Genomic DNA, 20,558 nt, shown 5'->3' with positions numbered 1-20,558 from the left:
GCCGGGCCAAGTGGCTGAAGCCACCACTCTGGCTTCTCTAAAGAACCAGCTGGAAGAGAACCTGCTTCCAATCAGGACATGAGGCAACACTTTACGCATAGGGTGGTGGGAGCGTGGAACAAGCAGCCCAGCCCGGCGATTGAAGCCTGTCCGTTGAGTTCCTTCAGGAAGCGGCTGATGGAGCGCTGACTCATACACATGCTTCTTGTTCTCCTTTCCCACATTCTGTCCCGAGTGCCCCTGTCACAGGCGGCAGCCGTTTGTGTTGCCAGTCTGTTCCTGCAAATCCAGCTCCGGAGCGAATGAGCAGGATGGAGGGAGGGAAGTGTGTCTGTGGCGCACGGGTTCCAGGACTCACGCTCTCGGGACGGGGCTCCCAGGCAGCGGGTGACACTCATTTCTTTCCCCGGCACACTTCCCTGGAAGAACTGCACTGGCCTGGCCAGCTGCCCTGTGAGCTGGGCAGCGGAGGATGGGAGAGAGGGCACGCATAACAGCTTAGGAGACGAGCCAATTAGGAAAGTGAAAGGGAATAAGCCCTTGACATCCACTGCTGGCTGGAGATCCTGCCAGGATCCCACCAGGGATCGCCGAGTATCCGGCCCGGAGAATTACACAGATGTGCCAGCTGCCAAGCCTGACTCTAGTCTGCTCATTCCGCTGTGCTCCCTGAGGAAGATGCACGGATCCCCTCGCTTTCCTTCCCCCCTCATTAGGCTGAAAATGGGAAGCTCCAGTGTTCCCTCTCATCAATTCTGCGCTCGTTAAGAGATTCCCTGCCCGCCAGCCCGCGGGGGACCATGTGACCACGCTGGAGTCTCATCATTCCCAGGAACAGAGAAGCTGATGTGCAGACATACAGACAGGATCACTCACACGCACACACAGCGCCTACTGCCGCCTCGCAGACGCTCAGGTATCCTGAGGGCTGCTCCTTTGTAATTAGCGGTTTGGGCTGTCTTGATCAATGGCCTGATGTCTTGCTGGATTTTCCTCTTTCTGCCCACACTAACTAATGACACACTCAGATCAGCACTAATGCACTGAAGGTTGTGCAGCACCTATTGTCTTCCCCCGCCCCACTTCCTGTTGCGCAACCTGGAGGTTGTCCCTCAGGGGCAGACACAGGCAGGGGCCCTGAGCACCTGCTCGGTGGGACAGAGGAGAGAAAGTATGTGCTTGGGGGAGATTTAGCACTGTCAAGTTGCAAAAGCAAGTAAAACCTTAGTGAACTGACGTTTCGAGTGTGATCAAAAGTGGTGACTGTGTTGGAATTGTCACAGGACTTCACCTGCTGTCAAGGAGGGCAGCCAGGTGACTTGGAAAAGAGCTGAAAAGGTTGACGTTGAGACAGAAGCAAAAACCTTCCAAGGTCATCCATTAATTAGCTAATTAAATCTACTTTTGCGTCCCACTCAATCAGCCAGATGAAAACAAGACTGGCCATGGAATGTGACTATACAGGGAAGCACCAGAACTGTGGAAAAACACACACAGGAACACAGCTGCTCAGAGATGGAGACTCGTACATTTAATTTTGGCTTTTTTTATTTGATTTGAACACTTGTTTGGTTTTCCTGTACAACACACCAGACACCCAGAATGTAAACACTGACAGGAGGTGCCCTCTCCCCTCTTCAGTGGCTGCATGACCAGACACCCCTACCAAAACCCAGCTACCCAGCCAGAAGGTCAAACACAATCTCCAACCCCCTCCGAAAAAATAGAGAAAAAAGTCCCAGAATAACCCATTACTCTTCACCAAACCTCCCCACCCCCCTCACTGAGCACGGCCCTCCGAGGCCAGGGGGGAGGAGGAGACCGCTGGGGTCGAGCCCTGTCCTCCAGAACTCTCTTTGCCAGGCAGCTCCCCCAGGACAGTCAGGGTCAGAGGATAAACCCTCTACATCAGGGTTGCTGGGCCAGAACCCACAATAGGTTTTTATTTCTTGTGCTGAGAAAGCAGGCCCACGGAGCCATAGTGTGTCACCTGACTTCCAGGATGCTCATTTTCTTCCTCCTTCTCTATCCCCCCTCCCCGCCCCCAAACGCAGTCTGACTGTAATGGAAAAGGAACAGCAGCAGAAGGGATAAGCTCTGCTGGGAGGACAACCGAAGTGGGAATGTGGCAACAAACCGGAATGAAAGGATGAAAGAGAATCGGACCCCCCCCCCCCCTCAGCGTACGCGTGAGTGCGGCTCCCGCTGCTGGCGAGGGAAAGGTTGGCGGCCCATGACCGCCGACAGGGCATCATGGGACAGGAGCGGGGCGCTGCGGTCTTCAGGGGTGCCTGGAAACCGTGGCTGCTGTTTCACCCCGACATGTAGGCCGGACAGGGAGCTCCACAGCTCCACAGTCACACACCGCTTCCCAGTCAGCAAAACCCCAGGAGGCCTCTGGGGCAGCGGGCGCATCCCCGCGGGTTTCAGCTCTGCCCCAGGAGCGCCGAGAGTTCTCTGGGCCGGCGCAACGACAACTTCAAAACACTGGACACAAGCAGACGGCCTCCAGACCACTGGCCGCAGGCCCGCCCTCCCACACGCGCTCACAGAGAGGAGGGCCGCTCGCGATCGGAAGAAGACACACGATTCACGCCCCCGTCTCCACCCAGTCCTCCCCGAGGACCGCGCGCTGGGGGGGGGGCGCCGTGTGGCTCAGAGCTCCCCCTGGGGAGAGGAGTGCTGCACTGGTCAGCTGGACCCCCTGTATTTGACGTATGACAGGCTGTGGGGACCCCTGTATTTCACATTTGAGGAGCCTGTGGGGACCCCTGTATTGGACATGTGAGGAGTCCGTGGGGACCCCTGTATTGGACATGTGAGGAGTCTGTGGGGACCCCTGTATTTCATGTATGACAGGCCGGTGGGGACCCCTGTATTTGACGTGTGAGGAGTCTGTGGGGACCCCTGTACTTGATGTGTGACAGGCCAGTGGGGACCCCTGTAATTTGACATGTGCAAAGCATGTGGGGACCCCTGTATTGGACATGTGAGGAGCCTGTGGGGACCCCTGTGTTTTGACGTGTGAAGAGCATGTGGGAACCCCTGTATTGGACATGTGAGGAGCCCGTGGGGACCCCTGTATTGTGACGTGTGTGGAGCCCGTGGGGACCCCAGCAGAGGGAGCGCTCCAGTCCAGCGCCCACTCACCCCAGTGACCTGCGCGCTGGCGAGACGGGGCACCCTGCAGGCTGGCGGGCGGAGAGGGAGGAGAGGCCGGGGCGGGGGGCGCAGGCAGTCAGGGCTGAGTCCGTTTCCGGGCCGGTTTGGGCCTCCTGGGCTTGAGGATGACGTAGCTGGTGTAGCTGGTGTGCTGATCGGACAGGTATGGCACGAAGAAGGCCCGCAGCAGCCGAGAGGACCTGCGGGGCACAGGGACACTCAGAGCGACGGTTAGATTTCACACCTTGCTGACACTCCCCTAGCAGGCTGTGAAACAAGGAATACACGACGTAGCAAGACAAATGAAATCCCATCAAACCAGCTATCCCCCTGACAGATTTCTGAAGAGGGGCTCTCTTATTGATGGGCAAGAACACAAGAAGGCGAGACATTTGGAAACACTGCAGAGCTGCAAAGACAGCACACAGGAGCCGCTGTGGCCTCCCCTGGCCCGGGGTGGTGGGGACAGTGTGAGTGCGGTGCTCCCTCTGGTGGCCACAGGTGGGCTGTGCAGCCAGGGGCTCCTGTCTGGGGAAGAACAGGTCTGTCTTCTGCAGCCTAATGACAAGCCAGTCTATCAGCAGATAAGGGTCAGGAGGCTGGGGAAGTGATTAGACCAGGGGTCTGCAGCCCCATCTCCCCGCAGAGTGTTTCACCAGGCTTTCTAAGTCTTTTTAAATTATCAGCAGCTTAAGCCGCTGGATGAGGCAGTAGAACTGCTCTCCACGACAGCAGCCCGGGGAACACAGGGGCACGGGACCTGACAGGCGGACTGCGGAAAGAGGAGGTCAGAAGAGGAACCCCTTCGTGCGGCGCCCACTATTACCATGTCCTGCCGGTGTGTCTGCGCACACTGCGCAGGCGAGAGATGTGCCCTGGGCCTGCGCTGCGCAGCCTGTCTGCGAGCTGCAGTACCGCTCGATCAAAGACAGTGGTTTACATGCTTGCAAGAAAACAACTGTTTCACTGCAGCTATGGAAGCCCCTGTGGATGGCTTTAGAGCTAAAAGAGTCAGATCCCTTTTCCCTGGTGGACTTGTGGACACATTTCCCCTTGCCGGGCTTGCTGTGTGACAGCCTCCTGCAGCAGTAGGCTCTTCGGTGAACAAGGTACCTCTGACATGAATGAGCTGCCTGAGTGGCATAATTAGTTGCCCGGCTCAGAGCGCTATTCTAATTCAATTACTGGCACCATTTATCAGCGCAGGCAGCCAGGGGGCCGAGCTGGCACTCGGTGACGTCAAGCAGGGAGACGCCAGCCGTCCCACGAGGCCTTGCTGCAGGAGGCGTGCACGTGGGGGGTGGGGGTTTTTCGGCGGTATCGTCTCCTCTTGGAAGCACTGAAGGTTCTCTTTAGCGCACAGGAGCGAGAGTCTGCAGGGGGGCCGGCGCTGCAGAGCTGTCGGGGGCGAGCAGGAACTGTCCTCGCGCTCCTCGCACTGACCCGCTGGGCTCCCAGGCCGGGCGATTCTAGCGCTTTATCTTCCTGCTTCCCCACAAACTCACACTCCTCCCACCCTCCCCAAAGCAACACACATCTACCTACATGCACGCACACACAGCGGGATGTTTAAAGAGAGAGAGAGAGAGCGCATCAATAACAGCTCAGTTGTCAAGGTGCTTTGCAGGCATGGAAACGAGTTTTATCACCATAGCAACCCACGTCCCCCTCCTTCCCCAAAGATGAAGTCAGGCCTACACTCCCCCCCGAACTCTGATCACACCGTCTTTGTGCGTGTGTGTTTTGGGGGGGGTGTTTATTGGAAAAAGTGGGAACAGAGGGGTGCGGGCTGGCTCATTACCGGCTCTGCATGGAGCCCCCTGATCCGGTCTGATCTACGGGACTGAAACAGCTTGTCCTTGTCTTCCTTCTCAAAGCTAATTTCTTTTAAACATCCACACAGAGGCTCCAGCTGTTCCCTTCCAACTGGAACCACCACTCAGTCCAGCCTGCTGCTGCGCTGCCGGGTGACCTTGGAGAAGAGAGGGAGGGGCGCAGCAGGACAGACACAGGGACAGGAGGAGAGAGAGAGGGAGTGGGGCAGCAGGACAGACACAGGGACAGGAGGAGAGAGGGGGGCAGCAGGACAGACACAGGGACAGGAGGAGAGAGGGAGGGGGGCAGCAGGACAGACACAGGGACAGGAGGAGAGAGGGAGGGGCGCAGCAGGACAGACACAGGGACAGGAGGAGAGAGGGAGGGGCGCAGCAGGACAGACACAGGGACAGGAGGAGAGAGAGAGGGAGTGGGGCAGCAGGACAGACACAGGGACAGGAGGAGAGAGAGAGAGGGGCAGCAGGACAGACACAGGGACAGGAGGAGAGAGGGAGGGGCGCAGCAGGACAGACACAGGGACAGGAGGAGAGAGGGAGGGGGGCAGGAGGAGAGAGAGAGGGAGAGGGGCAGCAGGACAGACACAGGGGCAGGAGGAGAGAGGGAGGGGCGCAGCAGGACAGACACAGGGACAGGAGGAGAGAGAGAGAGGGAGAAGGAGAGAGAGAGAGGGGCAGGAGGGGAGAGGGAGAGGAGCAGGAGGAGAGAGAGGGAGACGGGCAGGAGGAAAGGGAGAGGAGCAGGCGGAGAGAGAGACAGGAGGAGGGCACAGCAGGAATGTGTGCAGTATGTATTGACATCTCTGCTCTTGTCCTGTGACACAGCTGTCTGCCGGAGCTCCAGAGAGAGGGGTTCTTACTGTCGCTCAGCCCAGGCAGGCACCTTCGACACCACCCCTGCTCCTGGGAGTCTGACCCCGCCTGGGGCACTGGGCTGGACGTCCAGTGGTCAGTGCAGCCGCTCACCTGGCGGAGTCCAGGAAGGGCTTGTAGGCGATGACAGTCCACTCCTCCTTGTTGGCCGCGTAGCGAGGCTCTCGAGGAGCTTCGGCCGCAGTGTCCAGGTCCACCAGGTAGTGGCACTGCTTGATGTCCACCTGCGCAGGACGAGCGTGTCAACACTAGTATAGTCACACAGCAGGACACTGCACGCTCTCCACCTGGACACACACTGGACATGCTGCACACACACTGGACACACACTGGACATGCTGCACACACACTGGACACACACTGGACACGCCGTGCACACACCAGACACACACTGGACACACGCTGCACACGCACCGGACACAAGCCACACACACGCCGGACACACGCCGGACACACGCTGGACACACGCTGGACACACTGGCAGACGCGCAACCTGGACTTGCGTTTAGAGCTCGAACGCTCCTTTTCAATCTCGGGTTTTCAAAACATGCACAGGCCAGATCCGGGCACCGCAGGTAGAACCTAGCTCACAGCCACATCTGCCATGACACAGAGGTCAACAACTGCGCATCTTCCCTGGCAGATAAACAACAGATTAGAGCCCTGTCCCAGCTCAGGGCATTTGGGTCCCTTCCTGTGTTTAAGACCTGCTGGCTCTCGTACATGTACTGGTTTATAGGATACTGACATCATCACTCAAAGAAAGGGGCCGAGCTTGTACAAAGCAGCAGCAGGATGGCCTTGATGCAGAATGCTGAAGTTTCGGGTAAACCCTGGAATGGCTCTACCTGCTATACAATGGGAGTCTAGCAGAGCGCAGAGACAGGAGGGGAGTTTGTGTCCGTAGTGTGGGAGTGCGCTTCCTGTACTGTATGTGCTGCCCTCCTCCAGCTCCAACCCAGACACCTCTGGAACACGCTGCTCCGGCCCCCAGCTGTCTGCTGTGACAGCCGAGGCCGTGTCTATTTTCAGGTCTGTGCTGACAAGGTGACTCAAGTACTAATCTGCTCTTGGCGATTCCCCCCGCCTCTCGGGACCCTCTCTCCCTCCTGCCTCTGATCCACTGCAGACGCTCACACCCGTGATCCCAGTCATGACGTGTTTTCCCACTTTTAACATTTTAAAGTCAAATCCCGGTAATCCTCATGCCCAAGTACATATTTCATTTCCCAATGTGGTTGGACTAAGGGATCTGAGCTGTCCAATAGCATTCCCTTTCATTGCATAAAACGACTATCAGCATTGCCAGTGCTTTTTTTAAAAACATTATTGTTTCTCAATAACAGTGTGGTAGGATTGGGGTGCATTGAAAGTAACTTTGAGGATAATGACATTGTGGTGGATCTGCTGAATCTGCTGCACCTGTGTAGGGACCCAGACATATAGAGCTCTGTTGCCCTGTGCTGTACTGTAGACACACAGACAGAGCTCCTGTTGCCTGTGCTGTACTGTAGACACACAGACAGAGCTCCTGTTGGCTGTGCTGTACTGTAGACACACAGACAGAGCTCCTGTTGTCCTGTGCTGTACTGTAGACACACAGACAGAGCTCCTGTTGGCTGTGCTGTACTGTAGACACACAGACAGAGCTCCTGTTGTCTGTGCTGTACTGTAGACACACAGACAGAGCTCCTGTTGCCTGTGCTGTACTGTAGACACACAGACAGAGCTCCTGTTGCCTGTGCTGTTCTGTAGACACACAGACAGAGCTCCTGTGTTGTACCTTGTCTGCTCTGCAAAGGGACAGATGATTATAGCTTCAAGACATATGACTCATTTCTGAGTATAAAAAATGAATCAAATATTTGCTGAAAGAAATAAGGAGCAATGTGAAATGAAGGAAGAAATAAAAAAGCATACATCTCTTTCTTCAAATGCCAAAGGGTAGAAGGTACTATTCAAAAGGCAATGCCTGACTCTAGTGGCAGTGCTGTTTGTTCAAACGGTCAGAGACAATTCTATAAGACCACATTCAGCCGGTACCTTTTTATAGCTCCCTCCAGTGACTCACTTTCAAACTGACAGACTCGCTGCTAGGCTTACTGGTCAAACCAACTTTCTATAAGCTCCTAGGTCTGCTCTTGTCCTACTGCGCTTCTATTAAACCATGGCCTCCGCCAAACACAGCAAAACACCCATCTCCCACGGCACAGCATTGCAGGTTTGAGACATGTTTTCGTACACAGATTCAGTACAACTGTAGTAAGCGGATAATTGTTCCAATGATCTCATCCAGCCATGAAGCCAAATTATCAGCTTCAAGATCATGGCTGAACAGCTTGTTCCACACTCCCACCACCCTTTGGGCAAAGGAGCACCACCTGTTCTCTGTTTTTAATGCACTTCCATGTAGTTTCCACTTGTGACCTCTAGTCTGTTTTTCATTGTTGGTTCTGAAGAAGTCTGATGGCTTGACTTTGTTACTGCCCATGACAGGCCCTCTCATAATCTTCTCTGTACAAGACTAAAAAGGATCAGTTCTTTTAGCCTGTCTTAGAAGCACACAGGCAAACAGGGTGTGGACAGCAGGGAATCACAGAGCAGCAGACAGGAGGACAGGGTGTGGACAGCAGGGAATCACAGAGCAGCAGACAGGAGAACAGGGTGTGGACAGCAGGGAATCACAGAGCAGCAGACAGGAGAACAGGGTGTGGACAGCAGGGAATCGCGGAGCAGCAGACAGGAGAACAGGGTGTGGACAGCAGGGAATCACAGAGCAGCAGACAGGAGAACAGGGTGTGGACAGCAGGGAATCACAGAGCAGCAGACAGGAGGACAGGGTGTGGACAGCAGGGAATCATAGAGCAGCAGACAGGAGGACAGGGTGTGGACAGCAGGGAATCACAGAGCAGCAGACAGGAGAACAGGGTGTGGACAGCAGGGAATCGCGGAGCAGCAAGATGATCAGCTTCTCCGATTCACTGTAGCCTGAACGCAATGACGACAGGCAACGTCAATGGACCATAAATACCTGCTGCTCAGCTCACAGGCCCAGAGAGAAAGCTGTCTATCCAGTGACTCAGACACGCACACAAAACTATTCTCTGCGATTCCAACACCAACAACAGCAAATGAGAAAAATACTCAGGGCCCTATAACAGGAGCCATGACTCACTGCTCACTGGAGGGGGGGCTGGGGGGCAGGAGGCTTTCTGGGAGTAAAACTTTAAACGCACAACTTTTCTCTTCTTGTTCCCTTTGCGCCTGTGTCTCAGAAGCAGACCCAGGTAGAAGGGTCAGGCAGTGTGACCCGGACTCTGCACGCCGCGCTGCGCGAATGAGCGCTGGCACCACGACAGACCCTGCGGGCACGGCCCCTGGTCACTAACCCCCCTGCCACCTGCAGGCTGTGCGGGACTCTCAACCCACCGTGAATCATGCTCATATAACGCCTTTCTCCCCCATCGCGTGTTAATTTAGGTCGGTGGCGCATCCGTGAGCCGAGCGGACGAGGGGGCGCAGGAGAGCACGATATTACACCATCGGGGTGCTCTGGCGCTCCAGCCTGACCGCGCCGGCCTCAAACAGCCCGCCTGTCCGATCGACAGGGCGCCCCCCAGCGTTAACCCAGAGCGCAATCAGGGGTGCAGGCTGCAAAACGATACAACGCCGGGGAGGGGGTCGTTCGGACACAGAGCACAAAGAGAGGCGCCCCGCAGGTGCACACGAGACGGTACCCAGGGTGCAATGCTTCGCCCGCAGGCCGGGGTCGACACCTGGCAGACAGGCGAGCCCTGAGCAGAGGGCTGCAGCCCCCACCCCGCGGGACGAGGAAGAGGGTGCGCAAGAGCAGGCGGCACGCGCGTGGGGGGCTGGGGGGGCACGGGCTGAATGACCCCGGTTTGCATGCAGCCCCTCGTGCTGCACTGGGGGGCCCGGCGGCCGGACTCACGTATCGGGAGGGCTCCTCCAGGTTCTGGTCGTTCACGTGCTCAGGCACCGTCTGCGTGGCGCGGGGGCCCTGGGGGTACGGCTGGGGCAGCTGTCCCCGGAACTCCGACTGGATGAACTGCAGATGCCAGCTGAGACACAGAGCAGACAGGGAGGCCGGAGTGTCACCAGGACACAGAGGAACAACCTCCGGGTGAGCAACTGAGGAACACACTCCCCCAGACTCTCTCTCTCACACACACACTCCCCCAGACTCTCACACTCTCACACACACACTCCCCCAGACTCTCACACTCTCACACACACACTCCCCCAGAATCTCTCTCACACACACATACACTCCCCCAGACTCTCTCTCTCACACACACACTCCCCTAGAATCTCACACTCTCACACACACACTCCCCCAGACTCTCACACACACACACACACTCCCCCAGACTCTCACACTCTCACACACACACTCCCCCAGACTCTCACACACACACACACTCCCCCAGACTCTCACACTCTCACACACACACTCCCCCAGAATCTCACACACACACGAACTCCCCCAGACTCTCACACTCTCACACACACACTCCCCCAGAATCTCTCTCACACACACACACACTCCCCCAGACTCTCTCACGAAACACACATACACACACACACTCCCCCAGAATCTCACACACACACACACACTCCCCCAGAATCTCACACACACACACACACTCCCCCAGACTCTCACACTCTCACACACACACTCCCCCAGAATCTCACACACTCACACACTCCCCCAGAATCTCTCACACACACATACACTCCCCCAGACTCTCACACACACACTCACACACTCCCCCAGACTCTCACACACACACTCACACACTCCCCCAGACTCTCACACACACACTCCCCCAGGCTCACACACACACACACACACACACACACTCTCCCCCAGGTGCGACTCACTTGTCGGGCAGCAGGAAGCTGCTGGGGAAGCGGTGCCACTCCTTGCCCACACACACGCTGACCGGCCTGCCCTCGGGCACCGTGTGGATGCTGGGGTCCTTGGCGATGCGGTGGAATTCTGGGTACAGGTCGAGGGGAGCGTGGTACCCTGTGGGTGCACAGGACGGACAGGGGGGCGTTACGACAGAGCTGGGGGCGGGCGCCCGCGGGCAGGCGGGCGTGGGCGGCGCCGGCAGCCTCACCTCGGAACAGGGCGACGGAGCGCGAGAGAGACAGCAGGGAGGACAGCAGGACGCAGCCCAGGGCCAGCCAGTGGGAGGACACTGTGTAGTGCTCCAGGCGGTACCGCTGGAACAGGAAGTGGTAGCACTTCTGAAAGGCGGAGAGGACACAGGCCGGGGTCAGAGGGCACGAGCGGGCAGCCCGCCCCCCGTGATGCCCCGGGAGAGAGAGGACACCTGCAGCGGCCCCAGGCAGGTCGTTTTCTCGTGTCCTGCCCGTTCCGTCTCCCTCCTCGCGCTCCTCTCCCTGACCCACCTGCAGGGACGACAGCGCCACAGCTCCGCACAGGCAGATGAGGGGGTAGATGGGAAACAGGAAGCGCTCCTCCTTGTGGGGGCGTGTGAAGAACACCAGCATCCAGATGTACATGGGTGACAGGGTGAGCCAGTAGGGCCGGCCCAGGTTCTGCACTGGAAAGAGAGACACACACACACACAGGTCACACTGAGGCACTCTGCTGCTCTCACAAGACGAGGCCTCTTCTCTCCCACCGCCAGGCTGCCAGGCTCCTTCTCCACGGGACCTTATTGAGCTTGACTTAATGTCCAAAACAACACTGGACACACTGACCCCCAACAGCCCTGGACTCACTGATCCCTCACAGCCCCGGACACACTGTCCCCTCACAGTTCTGGACTCACTGACCCCTCACAGCCCCGGACACACTGTCCCCTCACAGCCCTGGACTCACTGACCCCTCACAGCCCCGGACACACTGTCCCCTCACAGCCCTGGACTCACTGACCCCTCACAGCCCCGGACACACTGACCCCTCACAGCCCTGGACTCACTGACCCCTCACAGCCCTGGACTCACTGACCCCTCACAGTTCCGGACACACTGACCCCCCACAGTGCCAGACACACTGACCCCCCACAGCCCCGGACACACTGACCCCTCACAGCCCCGGACACACTGTCCCCTCACAGTTCTGGACACACTGACCCCCCACAGTGCCAGACACACTGACCCCTCACAGCCCTGGACACACTGACCCCTCACAGTTCCGGACACACTGACCCCCCACAGCCCCGGACACACTGACCCCTCACAGCCCCGGACTCACTGACCCCCCACAGTGCCAGACACACTGACCCCCCACAGCCCCGGACTCACTGACCCCTCACAGCCCCGGACACACTGACCCCCCACAGTGCCAGACACACTGACCCCTCACAGCCCCGGACACACTGACCCCTCACAGCCCCGGACACACTGACCCCTCACAGCCCCGGACACACTGACCCCTCACAGCCCTGGACACACTGACCCCTCACAGCCCCGGACACACTGTCCCCTCACAGTTCTGGACACACTGACCCCCCACAGCCCCGGACACACTGACCCCTCACAGCCCTGGACACACTGACCCCTCACAGCCCCGGACACACTGTCCCCTCACAGTTCCGGACACACTGACCCCCCACAGTGCCAGACACACTGACCCCCCACAGCCCCGGACACACTGACCCCTCACAGCCCTGGACACACTGACCCCTCACAGCCCCGGACACACTGTCCCCTCACAGTTCCGGACACACTGACCCCCCACAGTGCCAGACACACTGACCCCCCACAGCCCCGGACACACTGTCCCCTCACAGCCCCGGACACACTGACCCCTCACAGCCCCGGACACACTGACCCCTCACAGCCCCGGACTCACTGACCCCTCACAGCCCCGGACACACTGTCCCCTCACAGCCCCGGACACACTGACCCCTCACAGCCCTGGACTCACTGACCCCCCACAGCCCCGGACACACTGACCCCTCACAGCCCTGGACTCACTGACCCCCCACAGCCCCGGACACACTGACCCCTCACAGCCCTGGACTCACTGACCCCTCACAGTTCCGGACACACTGACCCCTCACAGTGCCAGACACACTGACCCCTCACAGCCCCGGACACACTGACCCCTCACAGCCCTGGACACACTGACCCCTCACAGCCCTGGACACACTGACCCCTCACAGCCCTGGACACCAGGGTTGAGCTGTGCATGATCAAGAGAGCAGTGAGAGATCCACACTGGGATTCTGTGGCCGGTATCCGGTATCCGGTATCCGGTATCCGGTATCCCTACCGTTGAAGCGGTGCAGCAAGGCCTCCATGATCGCGGTCAGGGGCAGGGCCAGCAGCGCCAGCACGAACACCAGGTTGAAGTTCAGGAAGCCGTTCACGAAGTAGTAATGCCAGGGCTCTGTGCCTGCAAGCACACACACAGAGCAGACCTTGACTTTCCTGCAGCTGCTCCCTGACCTGCTGCACCGGGACCGAGGCTGTTCAAGCGCGAACACTCAGAGGTCACGGCAAACAACCGTAGTTCGGGAAGAAAAACACAAGAGCAATCTGACTCTTCAGCAGCTCTCCCACACAGCCTGCTGACGCTGCCCTTGCGCCTCACACAGGGCCTGACACGGACGATACTAACGGGCATCATGGGATATGTCGCGAGGAAAAAAAGATGCCTGTACTCGTCTCCAACAAGAAGAACAGTCCTCAGGGAATTCATAGCAAACAGCCAGGGGAGACAGATGGGGTTCTCACTCCAGCTGCAGGGTAACAGGCTCAAGATTGGGGTACCATCGCTCCCTGTTCCCCAACGTCAATCCCAAACCTTAAAACTCTCGCTCTCCAAATTCCGAGGGGCCACACCCAGCAGACAGGGAGTCAGACTGCGGATCAACAAGTTTTTTTCACCATCCGGCTTTTATAGGAGAGACTGGGAGGTGAACCTGAGACCCCCACGCTGAGCTGACTGTGTCTCCCACAGTCACCACACTCATCCTACACAGAATCTGGAGGAGATGGAGAAACTGCAGGACGAGGTCGCTGCAGAAACCCACCACTGCTCAGGCTCCTCTGCTAAGTACAGTCAGCTGCAGGTACTGTAGGGCGGACTGGGGCAGAGACGGGAAGCCCTGCGCTGTGCTCGCCCAAAGCTCGACGCTGCCCTCTTGTGGCTGTGTCTCAGAATTACAGCTCGCAGGCTCGACGCTGATATTTTGCGGTCGATCACTATAGCCTCCGTCCTGCCCTCCTGTGGCCATTCCCTCTAATTACAGTTTTCCGTGCCCCGTGGGGAAAAAGAGTCCTGCAGCAGGCTGGTAGAGTTATTTATAATAGTTCCGTCATGGCAAACGTCTAAAGAACTCGAAAAAAGGAACACAAATAAAGCCCTCACCGTATAGGTCGGGCCCATGGGGGGTGAAGACGTTGTAGAGGACGATGTTGAGAGGGGCGATCACCAGCTTGCCGTAGTAGTGACTGTCCAGCACCACCACAGGGACCTGAGCAGAGAAGAGAGCGCGCTGTCTGACACGAGAGGAGGGGGGCGGCTTCGCCGGAGCAGCGGTACAAGGCTACAGCGCGGGACAGCGCCCCCCCCGGCCGGGCAGCGAGCTCCTGCCCTGTACGCAGGTCCAGCGGCCTTACCAGGAGCAGCGCCAGGGCCAGCAGCGTCCAGGAGAGGAAGCTCCTCCACCTCCTGCGCAGCAGCAGCAGGTCGAAGGCGATGGGGAGCCTGGGGGGGACAGGAGGGACCAGGGTCAAAGGTCGCGGCCGGGGGGAGCTCCTTCTGTCCAGTCGGTGTGCCCAGCCCAGCGAGGGCAGCTCTCTCTCGGGGCCCACCCCACGCGGCCAGGAGGGGGGCTCCACCTCCCCCAACCCCCTCTTGCCTGCCACCCTCGATGTGCTCAAGCCCAGACTGCTGCAGTGTTTTTAACTTTTTGCTGTGGGCGAACTGATCGTCTTCAATAAGAAAGAATGTGCCAGCAGCCAGCAGCCATGTCACCCTGCAGCTCCCGGCTGGCAGCCCCAATGGCCTTTACCAGTCATGGCCTCCTAATAATCCCCATCTCTGAACTGGCCTCATCACTCTGCTCTCCTCCCCACTGAGAGCTGGTGTGGGGGGAGAGGACTGGGGTATCATCCAGGTGGGGGTACACACTGGTGGGGGTGGAGGGGATCCCCATGACCTGTAAAGAGCTCTGAGTGGAGTGTCCAGAAAAGCGCGCTATAAGAGTAAGGAGTTATTATTAAAACGTTCCACACGGAATTTGTGATGAGCAGCCAGGGGAGACAGCTGGGGTTCTCACTCCTGCCTGTGTGTGTGTCCATGTGCTTCTTGGGAGACCCAGTCTGGCCCCCCCAGCGACAGTGCCAGTGCAGGCCGGTACACTCACCCCAGCAGGGCACTGAAGGGCCACCCCACGAGGGCCCCGGCGGCCACCCCCAGCACGGCCACCCCCGGCCGGTCCTGGAACCAGCCTGTCATGGCCACCAGGGTGCAGTACATGCAGAAGCTGCTCGGCAGGTAGGCTGGGGACACAGAGACCAGACAAGAGCGCACAGGTCAGCCCGCAGCTCGGCGTCCAGACAGAGAGAGGAAAGAGGCAACGATTCCGGCACATTTCTGAAAAACACGACCTGAAAGCAGGGCGTCCTGGCAGAGAGAGAGAGCCAGGACAGCTCCCCCACAGGATCTCGTGATGACTCTGAACACTGGGCACCGGCTAACTCCGGTTTAGCTCAGGGAGCTGAGCAGCACAAAGCTTTCCGGGTCAAAGAGCAAAAAATAAACCAGGATGAGCTCCCGAGGACGACAGATACTGCCGTGTTTGTGAGGGCTCGGTTTCGTGCCGGGTGTTGGCCACGGGCTGGCTGACCAGCTTCAGCGCTGGGGGCATCGGCCCTGCCCACCCCCACCCTCCCCCCAGACGAGACCAGCCACGCCCTACCTGCGGCCGAGCAGAACATCCCCGCGCTCAGCACCAGAAACGCCAGCATGAGGCGGCCCACGTGGAGCCCGAACTTCTTGCACACGGCCCTGCGGCACACAGAACACAGGGCACAGGGTGAGGGCCTGCAGGGGCAGGGCAGAGGGCAGCTGCTCGCCCAGGGGCCTGACCAACGTGGAGGCCTTCAAGACCAACAGCGAAATACACGTCAAAGGACACAAGAGAACCCAAGAAGAAGAGATAAGATCACTTTATTGGCCCTATACAATTTCTTGCATTAAGAATTTGTCTTTTCGCAGACCCCAGCTTGCTCTCCATGAGACACACAGACAGAGAGAGAAGCTGGGGGTCAGAGTGCAGGGGCAGCCATTTATACAGCGCCCCTGGAGCAGCTGGGGTTAAGGGCCTTGCTCGGGGGCCCAAAATAGCTTCTTCCTCAGAGCCGTCAAGCTGGTGACGCCCCCACTCCCTCCCATCATACTCTGATCTCTCCTCTCTTCTTCCTGTACCCACAATGACTGTGCTCCTACACCACTACATACACGACAACTCAATGTACTGTAAGCTGAAATTGTACTTAAAACTGTACTAGTTGAGTTGTACTATTTATTAACTCTAACCCTATTATTTTTGCACTGTTCCCCGAACTACTTTTGCACTGTTTTTGTCCTGTTTGTATACTTTTCTCCGTTTGCGTATTTGCAGTTTTTGACGATTTTGCACTGGCATCATACTGTTGTTTACATTGTCATTGTTATTGTGTTACTGTCTATTGTCTTGTCTTCTGTTCTATTTATATACTGCACCTGAGAGACTAATGAGAAACACTTTTCACTTTACTTTGCACCCCTATAATGACAAATAAAGTTTAATTGAATTGAAATATTGTTTTTGATTTCGAGACAGGCTTGCTAACAAATACTACTTGTTAACTCATGTTTGAACATTTCTGCTGCACAACCTGTACATATTCACTCGTCCATCCCATCACATCATTCAGTGCAGGGACTAGTGAGCAGGAAGGGCCGCCTCTTGTCACAATTCTCACAAACTCACTCTCACCCGTGGCGAGACCGTGGTGAGCTTTCCGACAACATGGTGACTCACAACGCTCTCGCAAAGCTTACGATTTTGCGATTGATTTGAAATTCGTCATTTATGATTTGTGGTTTATTTTGTGACCGAGATTGGAGAAGCGGTCTGAGAAACTGGGACTGCAGTTCCCTTTAAGACCCAGCTGGGATCGACTCGCTGCCGGGCACCAGCCGGACCAGCTCGTGTGTGACCATTCCTGTGTTCAGTGGTGTAGTGGGGGGTGTGGCGGGGGTCCTCACTGACTTGTAGAAGTAGAGCTCACAGACGCAGCAGGCGAAGGCCAGCAGGCAGCGCAGGAAGTAGAAGACCAGGACCTGCGAAGGGAGCAGAGCGGACTGTCAGAGGGAGGCAGGGGAGGGGGAGCCCCTGGAGCCGGAGCCTGGCCTCTCCCGAGACCCGACCTGCAGGGGGCGCCGGATCCGTCGGGGACAGCTGGGAGGGGGATCTGGGCTCCAGAGCGAGGGACACCGCGAGGGCCACAGCAAGGGGGAGAGCCTGAGCTCCTGGTGCAACACGGTGTCCTCTCTGCTGCCCTGTGAGCCACTCACCCTGTTGCCCTGCAGGGGGCGCTCCCCTGTTGGTCTATATGGGCCTCTCACCCTGTGGGCCTGCAGGGGGCGCTCCCCTGTTGGTCTATATGGGCCTCTCACCCTGTGGGCCTGCAGGGGGCGCTCCCCTGTTGGTCTATATGGGCCTCTCACCCTGTGGGCCTGCAGGGGGCGCTCCCCTGTTGGTCTATATGGGCCTCTCACTCTGTTGCCCTGCAGGGGGCGCTCCCCTGTTGGTCTATATGGGCCTCTCACACTGTGGGCCTGCAGGGGGCGCTCCCCTGTTGGTCTATATGGGCCTCTCACCCTGTTGCCCTGCAGGAGGCGCTCCCCTGTTGGTCTATATGGGCCTCTCACCCTGTCGGCCTGCAGGGGGCGCTCACCTGTTGGTCTTTATGGGCCTCTCACCCTGTCGGCCTGCAGGGGGCGCTCACCTGTTGGTCTATGTGGGCCTCTCACCCTGTTGCCCTGCAGGGGGCGCTCACCTGTTGGTCTATATGGGCCTCTCACCCTGTTGCCCTGCAGGGGGCGCTCACCTTGTTGGTCTGCAGGATCCTGGCGTGGAAGCAGGCCGGGAGGGCGTGGAGCCACAGGTAGGCGTAGGAGCGGATGGCGTACGTGGGCGAGTACTCCCAGGTCTGCATGCCCTTCCCGTACAGCAGGAAGTGGGTCTAGGAGGGAGGAGACACATGACTTACTGCACTGTACTTCCTTTTAGTGTCCCAGATGGGAAATTTGCTTTGCAGGTAGGTAAACACAATGCACAATACAGTTAACACAACATGAACACATGAACAAATAATACATTACATGTATGATGAAAAAGAAAGAAAATAAACATAAATGCAATAAAATATACAATCAATTGTTCACATTAAGCAGGTTAATAGCCTTGGGAATAAAAGATTCTAAAGGAGAACTTATTTCTACTGCACTTGAATCTAGGTAGTTTAAATTGATGGCGTGAGCTGGCGTGAACTGGTGTGAGCCGTCGTGAGCCGGCGTGAACTGGCGTGAACTGGCATGAACTGGCGTGAGCCGTCGTGAGTTGGCGTGAGCCGTCGTGAGCTGGCGTGAGCCCCGCCCTGTGAGAGCCAGGGGCAGGCAGCAGGAGTCAGGAGCCCTGCGGCGGGGTGGCGGTACCCACGGGCTCCCAGTAGTTGAAGGTCTCGTCGCAGTCGGAGATGTTGCTGAGCAGCGCGGCGCAGAAGCGGGCGGAGACCAGGCACTTGAAGGCCGTGGAGCCCTCTGGCGCCCACACCTGCCCCGCCCTGCTGGAGCCCCTGCAGGAGGGGGAGACACAGAGAGACGGGTGAAAGGGACAGACGCGGCGCGGGGGACCAGCAGGCACAGAGTGTTACAAGACCTGTGATTGTATCCTAGTGAGGCGACTGCCACAGGCCTGGAACTTGCACTAGTACCCCAGGAGCTCACGCACACTGGCTGGGGCAGCTCGGGGGTGAGGACAGGCCCACCGATCTCCGCAGTTCTCCCTCGGCACCCTGGTGTGCCCCAGATTGACAGCGCCCCTCGACAGACTTGTACCACTGCTTCTGTGTGCTGTGCTACACCTCCCTCTCTTAATTCACTCGCCGCACAGCTGGACAGGATACGCAGACCTGCCAGCCTGCTTGTGTAGCGGAGCTAGTTCGGATACGGTGACGTCATCGCCCTGGGCTGGGGGGGGTCTCCTTTAGCTCCCCCGGCTGGCTCTCTGGTGCGTTCCGCCGGAGACCCGGGTTGGCTCCCCAGGTGTGGCGGGAGGAAACGGGTGGCGGAGGGCACGAGCCCGCGCGGACCCCCGACGGTCACAGTTCCTCACTTTTCTCCCTCCTGCCCCCTGGTAAGTGAGCATAAAGGCACGGACTTCCAGATTCAGAGACAGTTTCTTCCCACAAACTGTCAGATTACTGAACTAATAATAATTCCACACACTTATATAGCTCTTTTCCTGGACCCTCCACTCAGAGCTCTTTACAGGTCATGGGGATCCCCTCCACCCCCACCAGTGTGCAGCCCCACCTGGATGATGCTCCAGTCCGCTCCCCACACACCAGCTACTCATTTTTTCTTCTCACACTGCTTGTCTGACTTTTTGGGTGTTATTAACTTGTTGTTGTTGCTGCTTTTCTGTGTTTATGTTTTGGTGATTCCTTAACGTCTTAGTATCGGGGCACACATGCAAATAAGCATTTCATGGCACTTGCGCATACGACAAATCAACCGAACCGAAGCACGGGTCAGGGAGGAACCCTCTGATCGTGATCTTCACAGCCCGACACCGCCAGCACCTGCACACCTCTGCGCGCACGGCAGGGGTGACGTGTTCTTCCCGGCTGCCAGAGCGCACGGGTGCGCGGCTACGTGTTGTGCAGAGGCAGCTTCGCAATGAATGAAAAGAGACCAAAACGAGCGGTGCGCGTTTCTTTTCCAGATGTTCAGCACGATTCAGCGTCTCCTCCTGAAAGCACGGAGCCCGATCTCTAAGTCAGGCGTGATGCCGTTGACTGAATGTTAAACCCGCAATCGAGACTGGAGAAGTGGGATTGCTCGGGTAGCTTAAATGGAGTTGCAGATGCGAGCTGCTGACACTGCCAGAGAGATGCCATAGACCGAGAGATCGCGGCACTCACTCATTCCTGGTTTCCGAGGTTTTACTCTCCTCCGATCCTTTGATTTCGTCTCTGATCCTGGGGTCGCTGCCGACATTGGGGCTCCCGCTGTTTGCTTCCTGCTTGCTTCCTCGCCTGACTCTCTGCCGGAGACCCCTCGCCGCCATGTCTGCTACTGGCACAGCTCGGCTTCAGCCGCTCACAAAAGCCGTTGGCCCTAATGGACTGTCAGGTGGCCATATTGAGTAAGGGCACACGTACAGCCCATACTACAGCGTCATCAATTGGACAAACTACACAGGATTGATCGATAACGCAATTCCAGTTTTACCATTATTTATTACCATTATTGATTATTAAAGCTTTAATCATGTAGAAGATGAAGGTATCTGAATTAAAATATTGCACGTGGTTATTGCTGGAAAAACCTGCAATACTTTTGTACATACGGTTTATAATGAGGGTCTTAAATTATAATAATATATAATAATTATATATAATACA

At 57.4% G+C, this 20,558-nt stretch overlaps 1 protein-coding gene across 2 annotated transcripts; it reads right to left on the bottom strand.

Moving 5' to 3' along the window:
- Positions 1-1,530: 1,530 nt before the first annotated feature.
- Positions 1,531-20,366, bottom strand: alg9 (ALG9 alpha-1,2-mannosyltransferase). 2 transcript variants are annotated; one of them, XR_015930176.1, is made up of 16 exons: positions 20,076-20,366; positions 18,590-18,725; positions 17,979-18,113; positions 17,138-17,208; positions 15,800-15,888; positions 15,245-15,380; positions 14,496-14,583; positions 14,245-14,350; positions 13,144-13,266; positions 11,310-11,464; positions 11,015-11,144; positions 10,773-10,920; positions 9,820-9,949; positions 5,961-6,091; positions 2,246-3,362; positions 1,531-2,208 (listed from the first exon to the last, which is right to left on the bottom strand). XR_015930176.1 is itself a non-coding variant. In XM_088619443.1 (15 exons), exons 1-15 carry the CDS (start codon positions 20,219-20,221, stop codon positions 3,239-3,241), a joined length of 1,848 nt encoding a protein of 615 aa, XP_088475569.1. In that variant the 5' UTR covers positions 20,222-20,366; the 3' UTR covers positions 1,531-3,238. The 2 variants fall into 2 exon arrangements, 1 of the variants encoding a protein (XP_088475569.1); XM_088619443.1 differs by having other exon boundaries at positions 1,531-3,362.
- Positions 20,367-20,558: the final 192 nt, after the last annotated feature.

This window comes from Lepisosteus platostomus, chromosome 25 (assembly GCF_059453375.1).
Source record: "Lepisosteus platostomus isolate fLepPlt1 chromosome 25, fLepPlt1.hap1, whole genome shotgun sequence".
Classification (NCBI taxonomy): Eukaryota; Metazoa; Chordata; class Actinopteri; order Semionotiformes; family Lepisosteidae; genus Lepisosteus; species Lepisosteus platostomus.
Note: the sequence above shows the minus strand (reverse complement) of the source record. Positions and strands in the feature narration are given on the sequence as shown.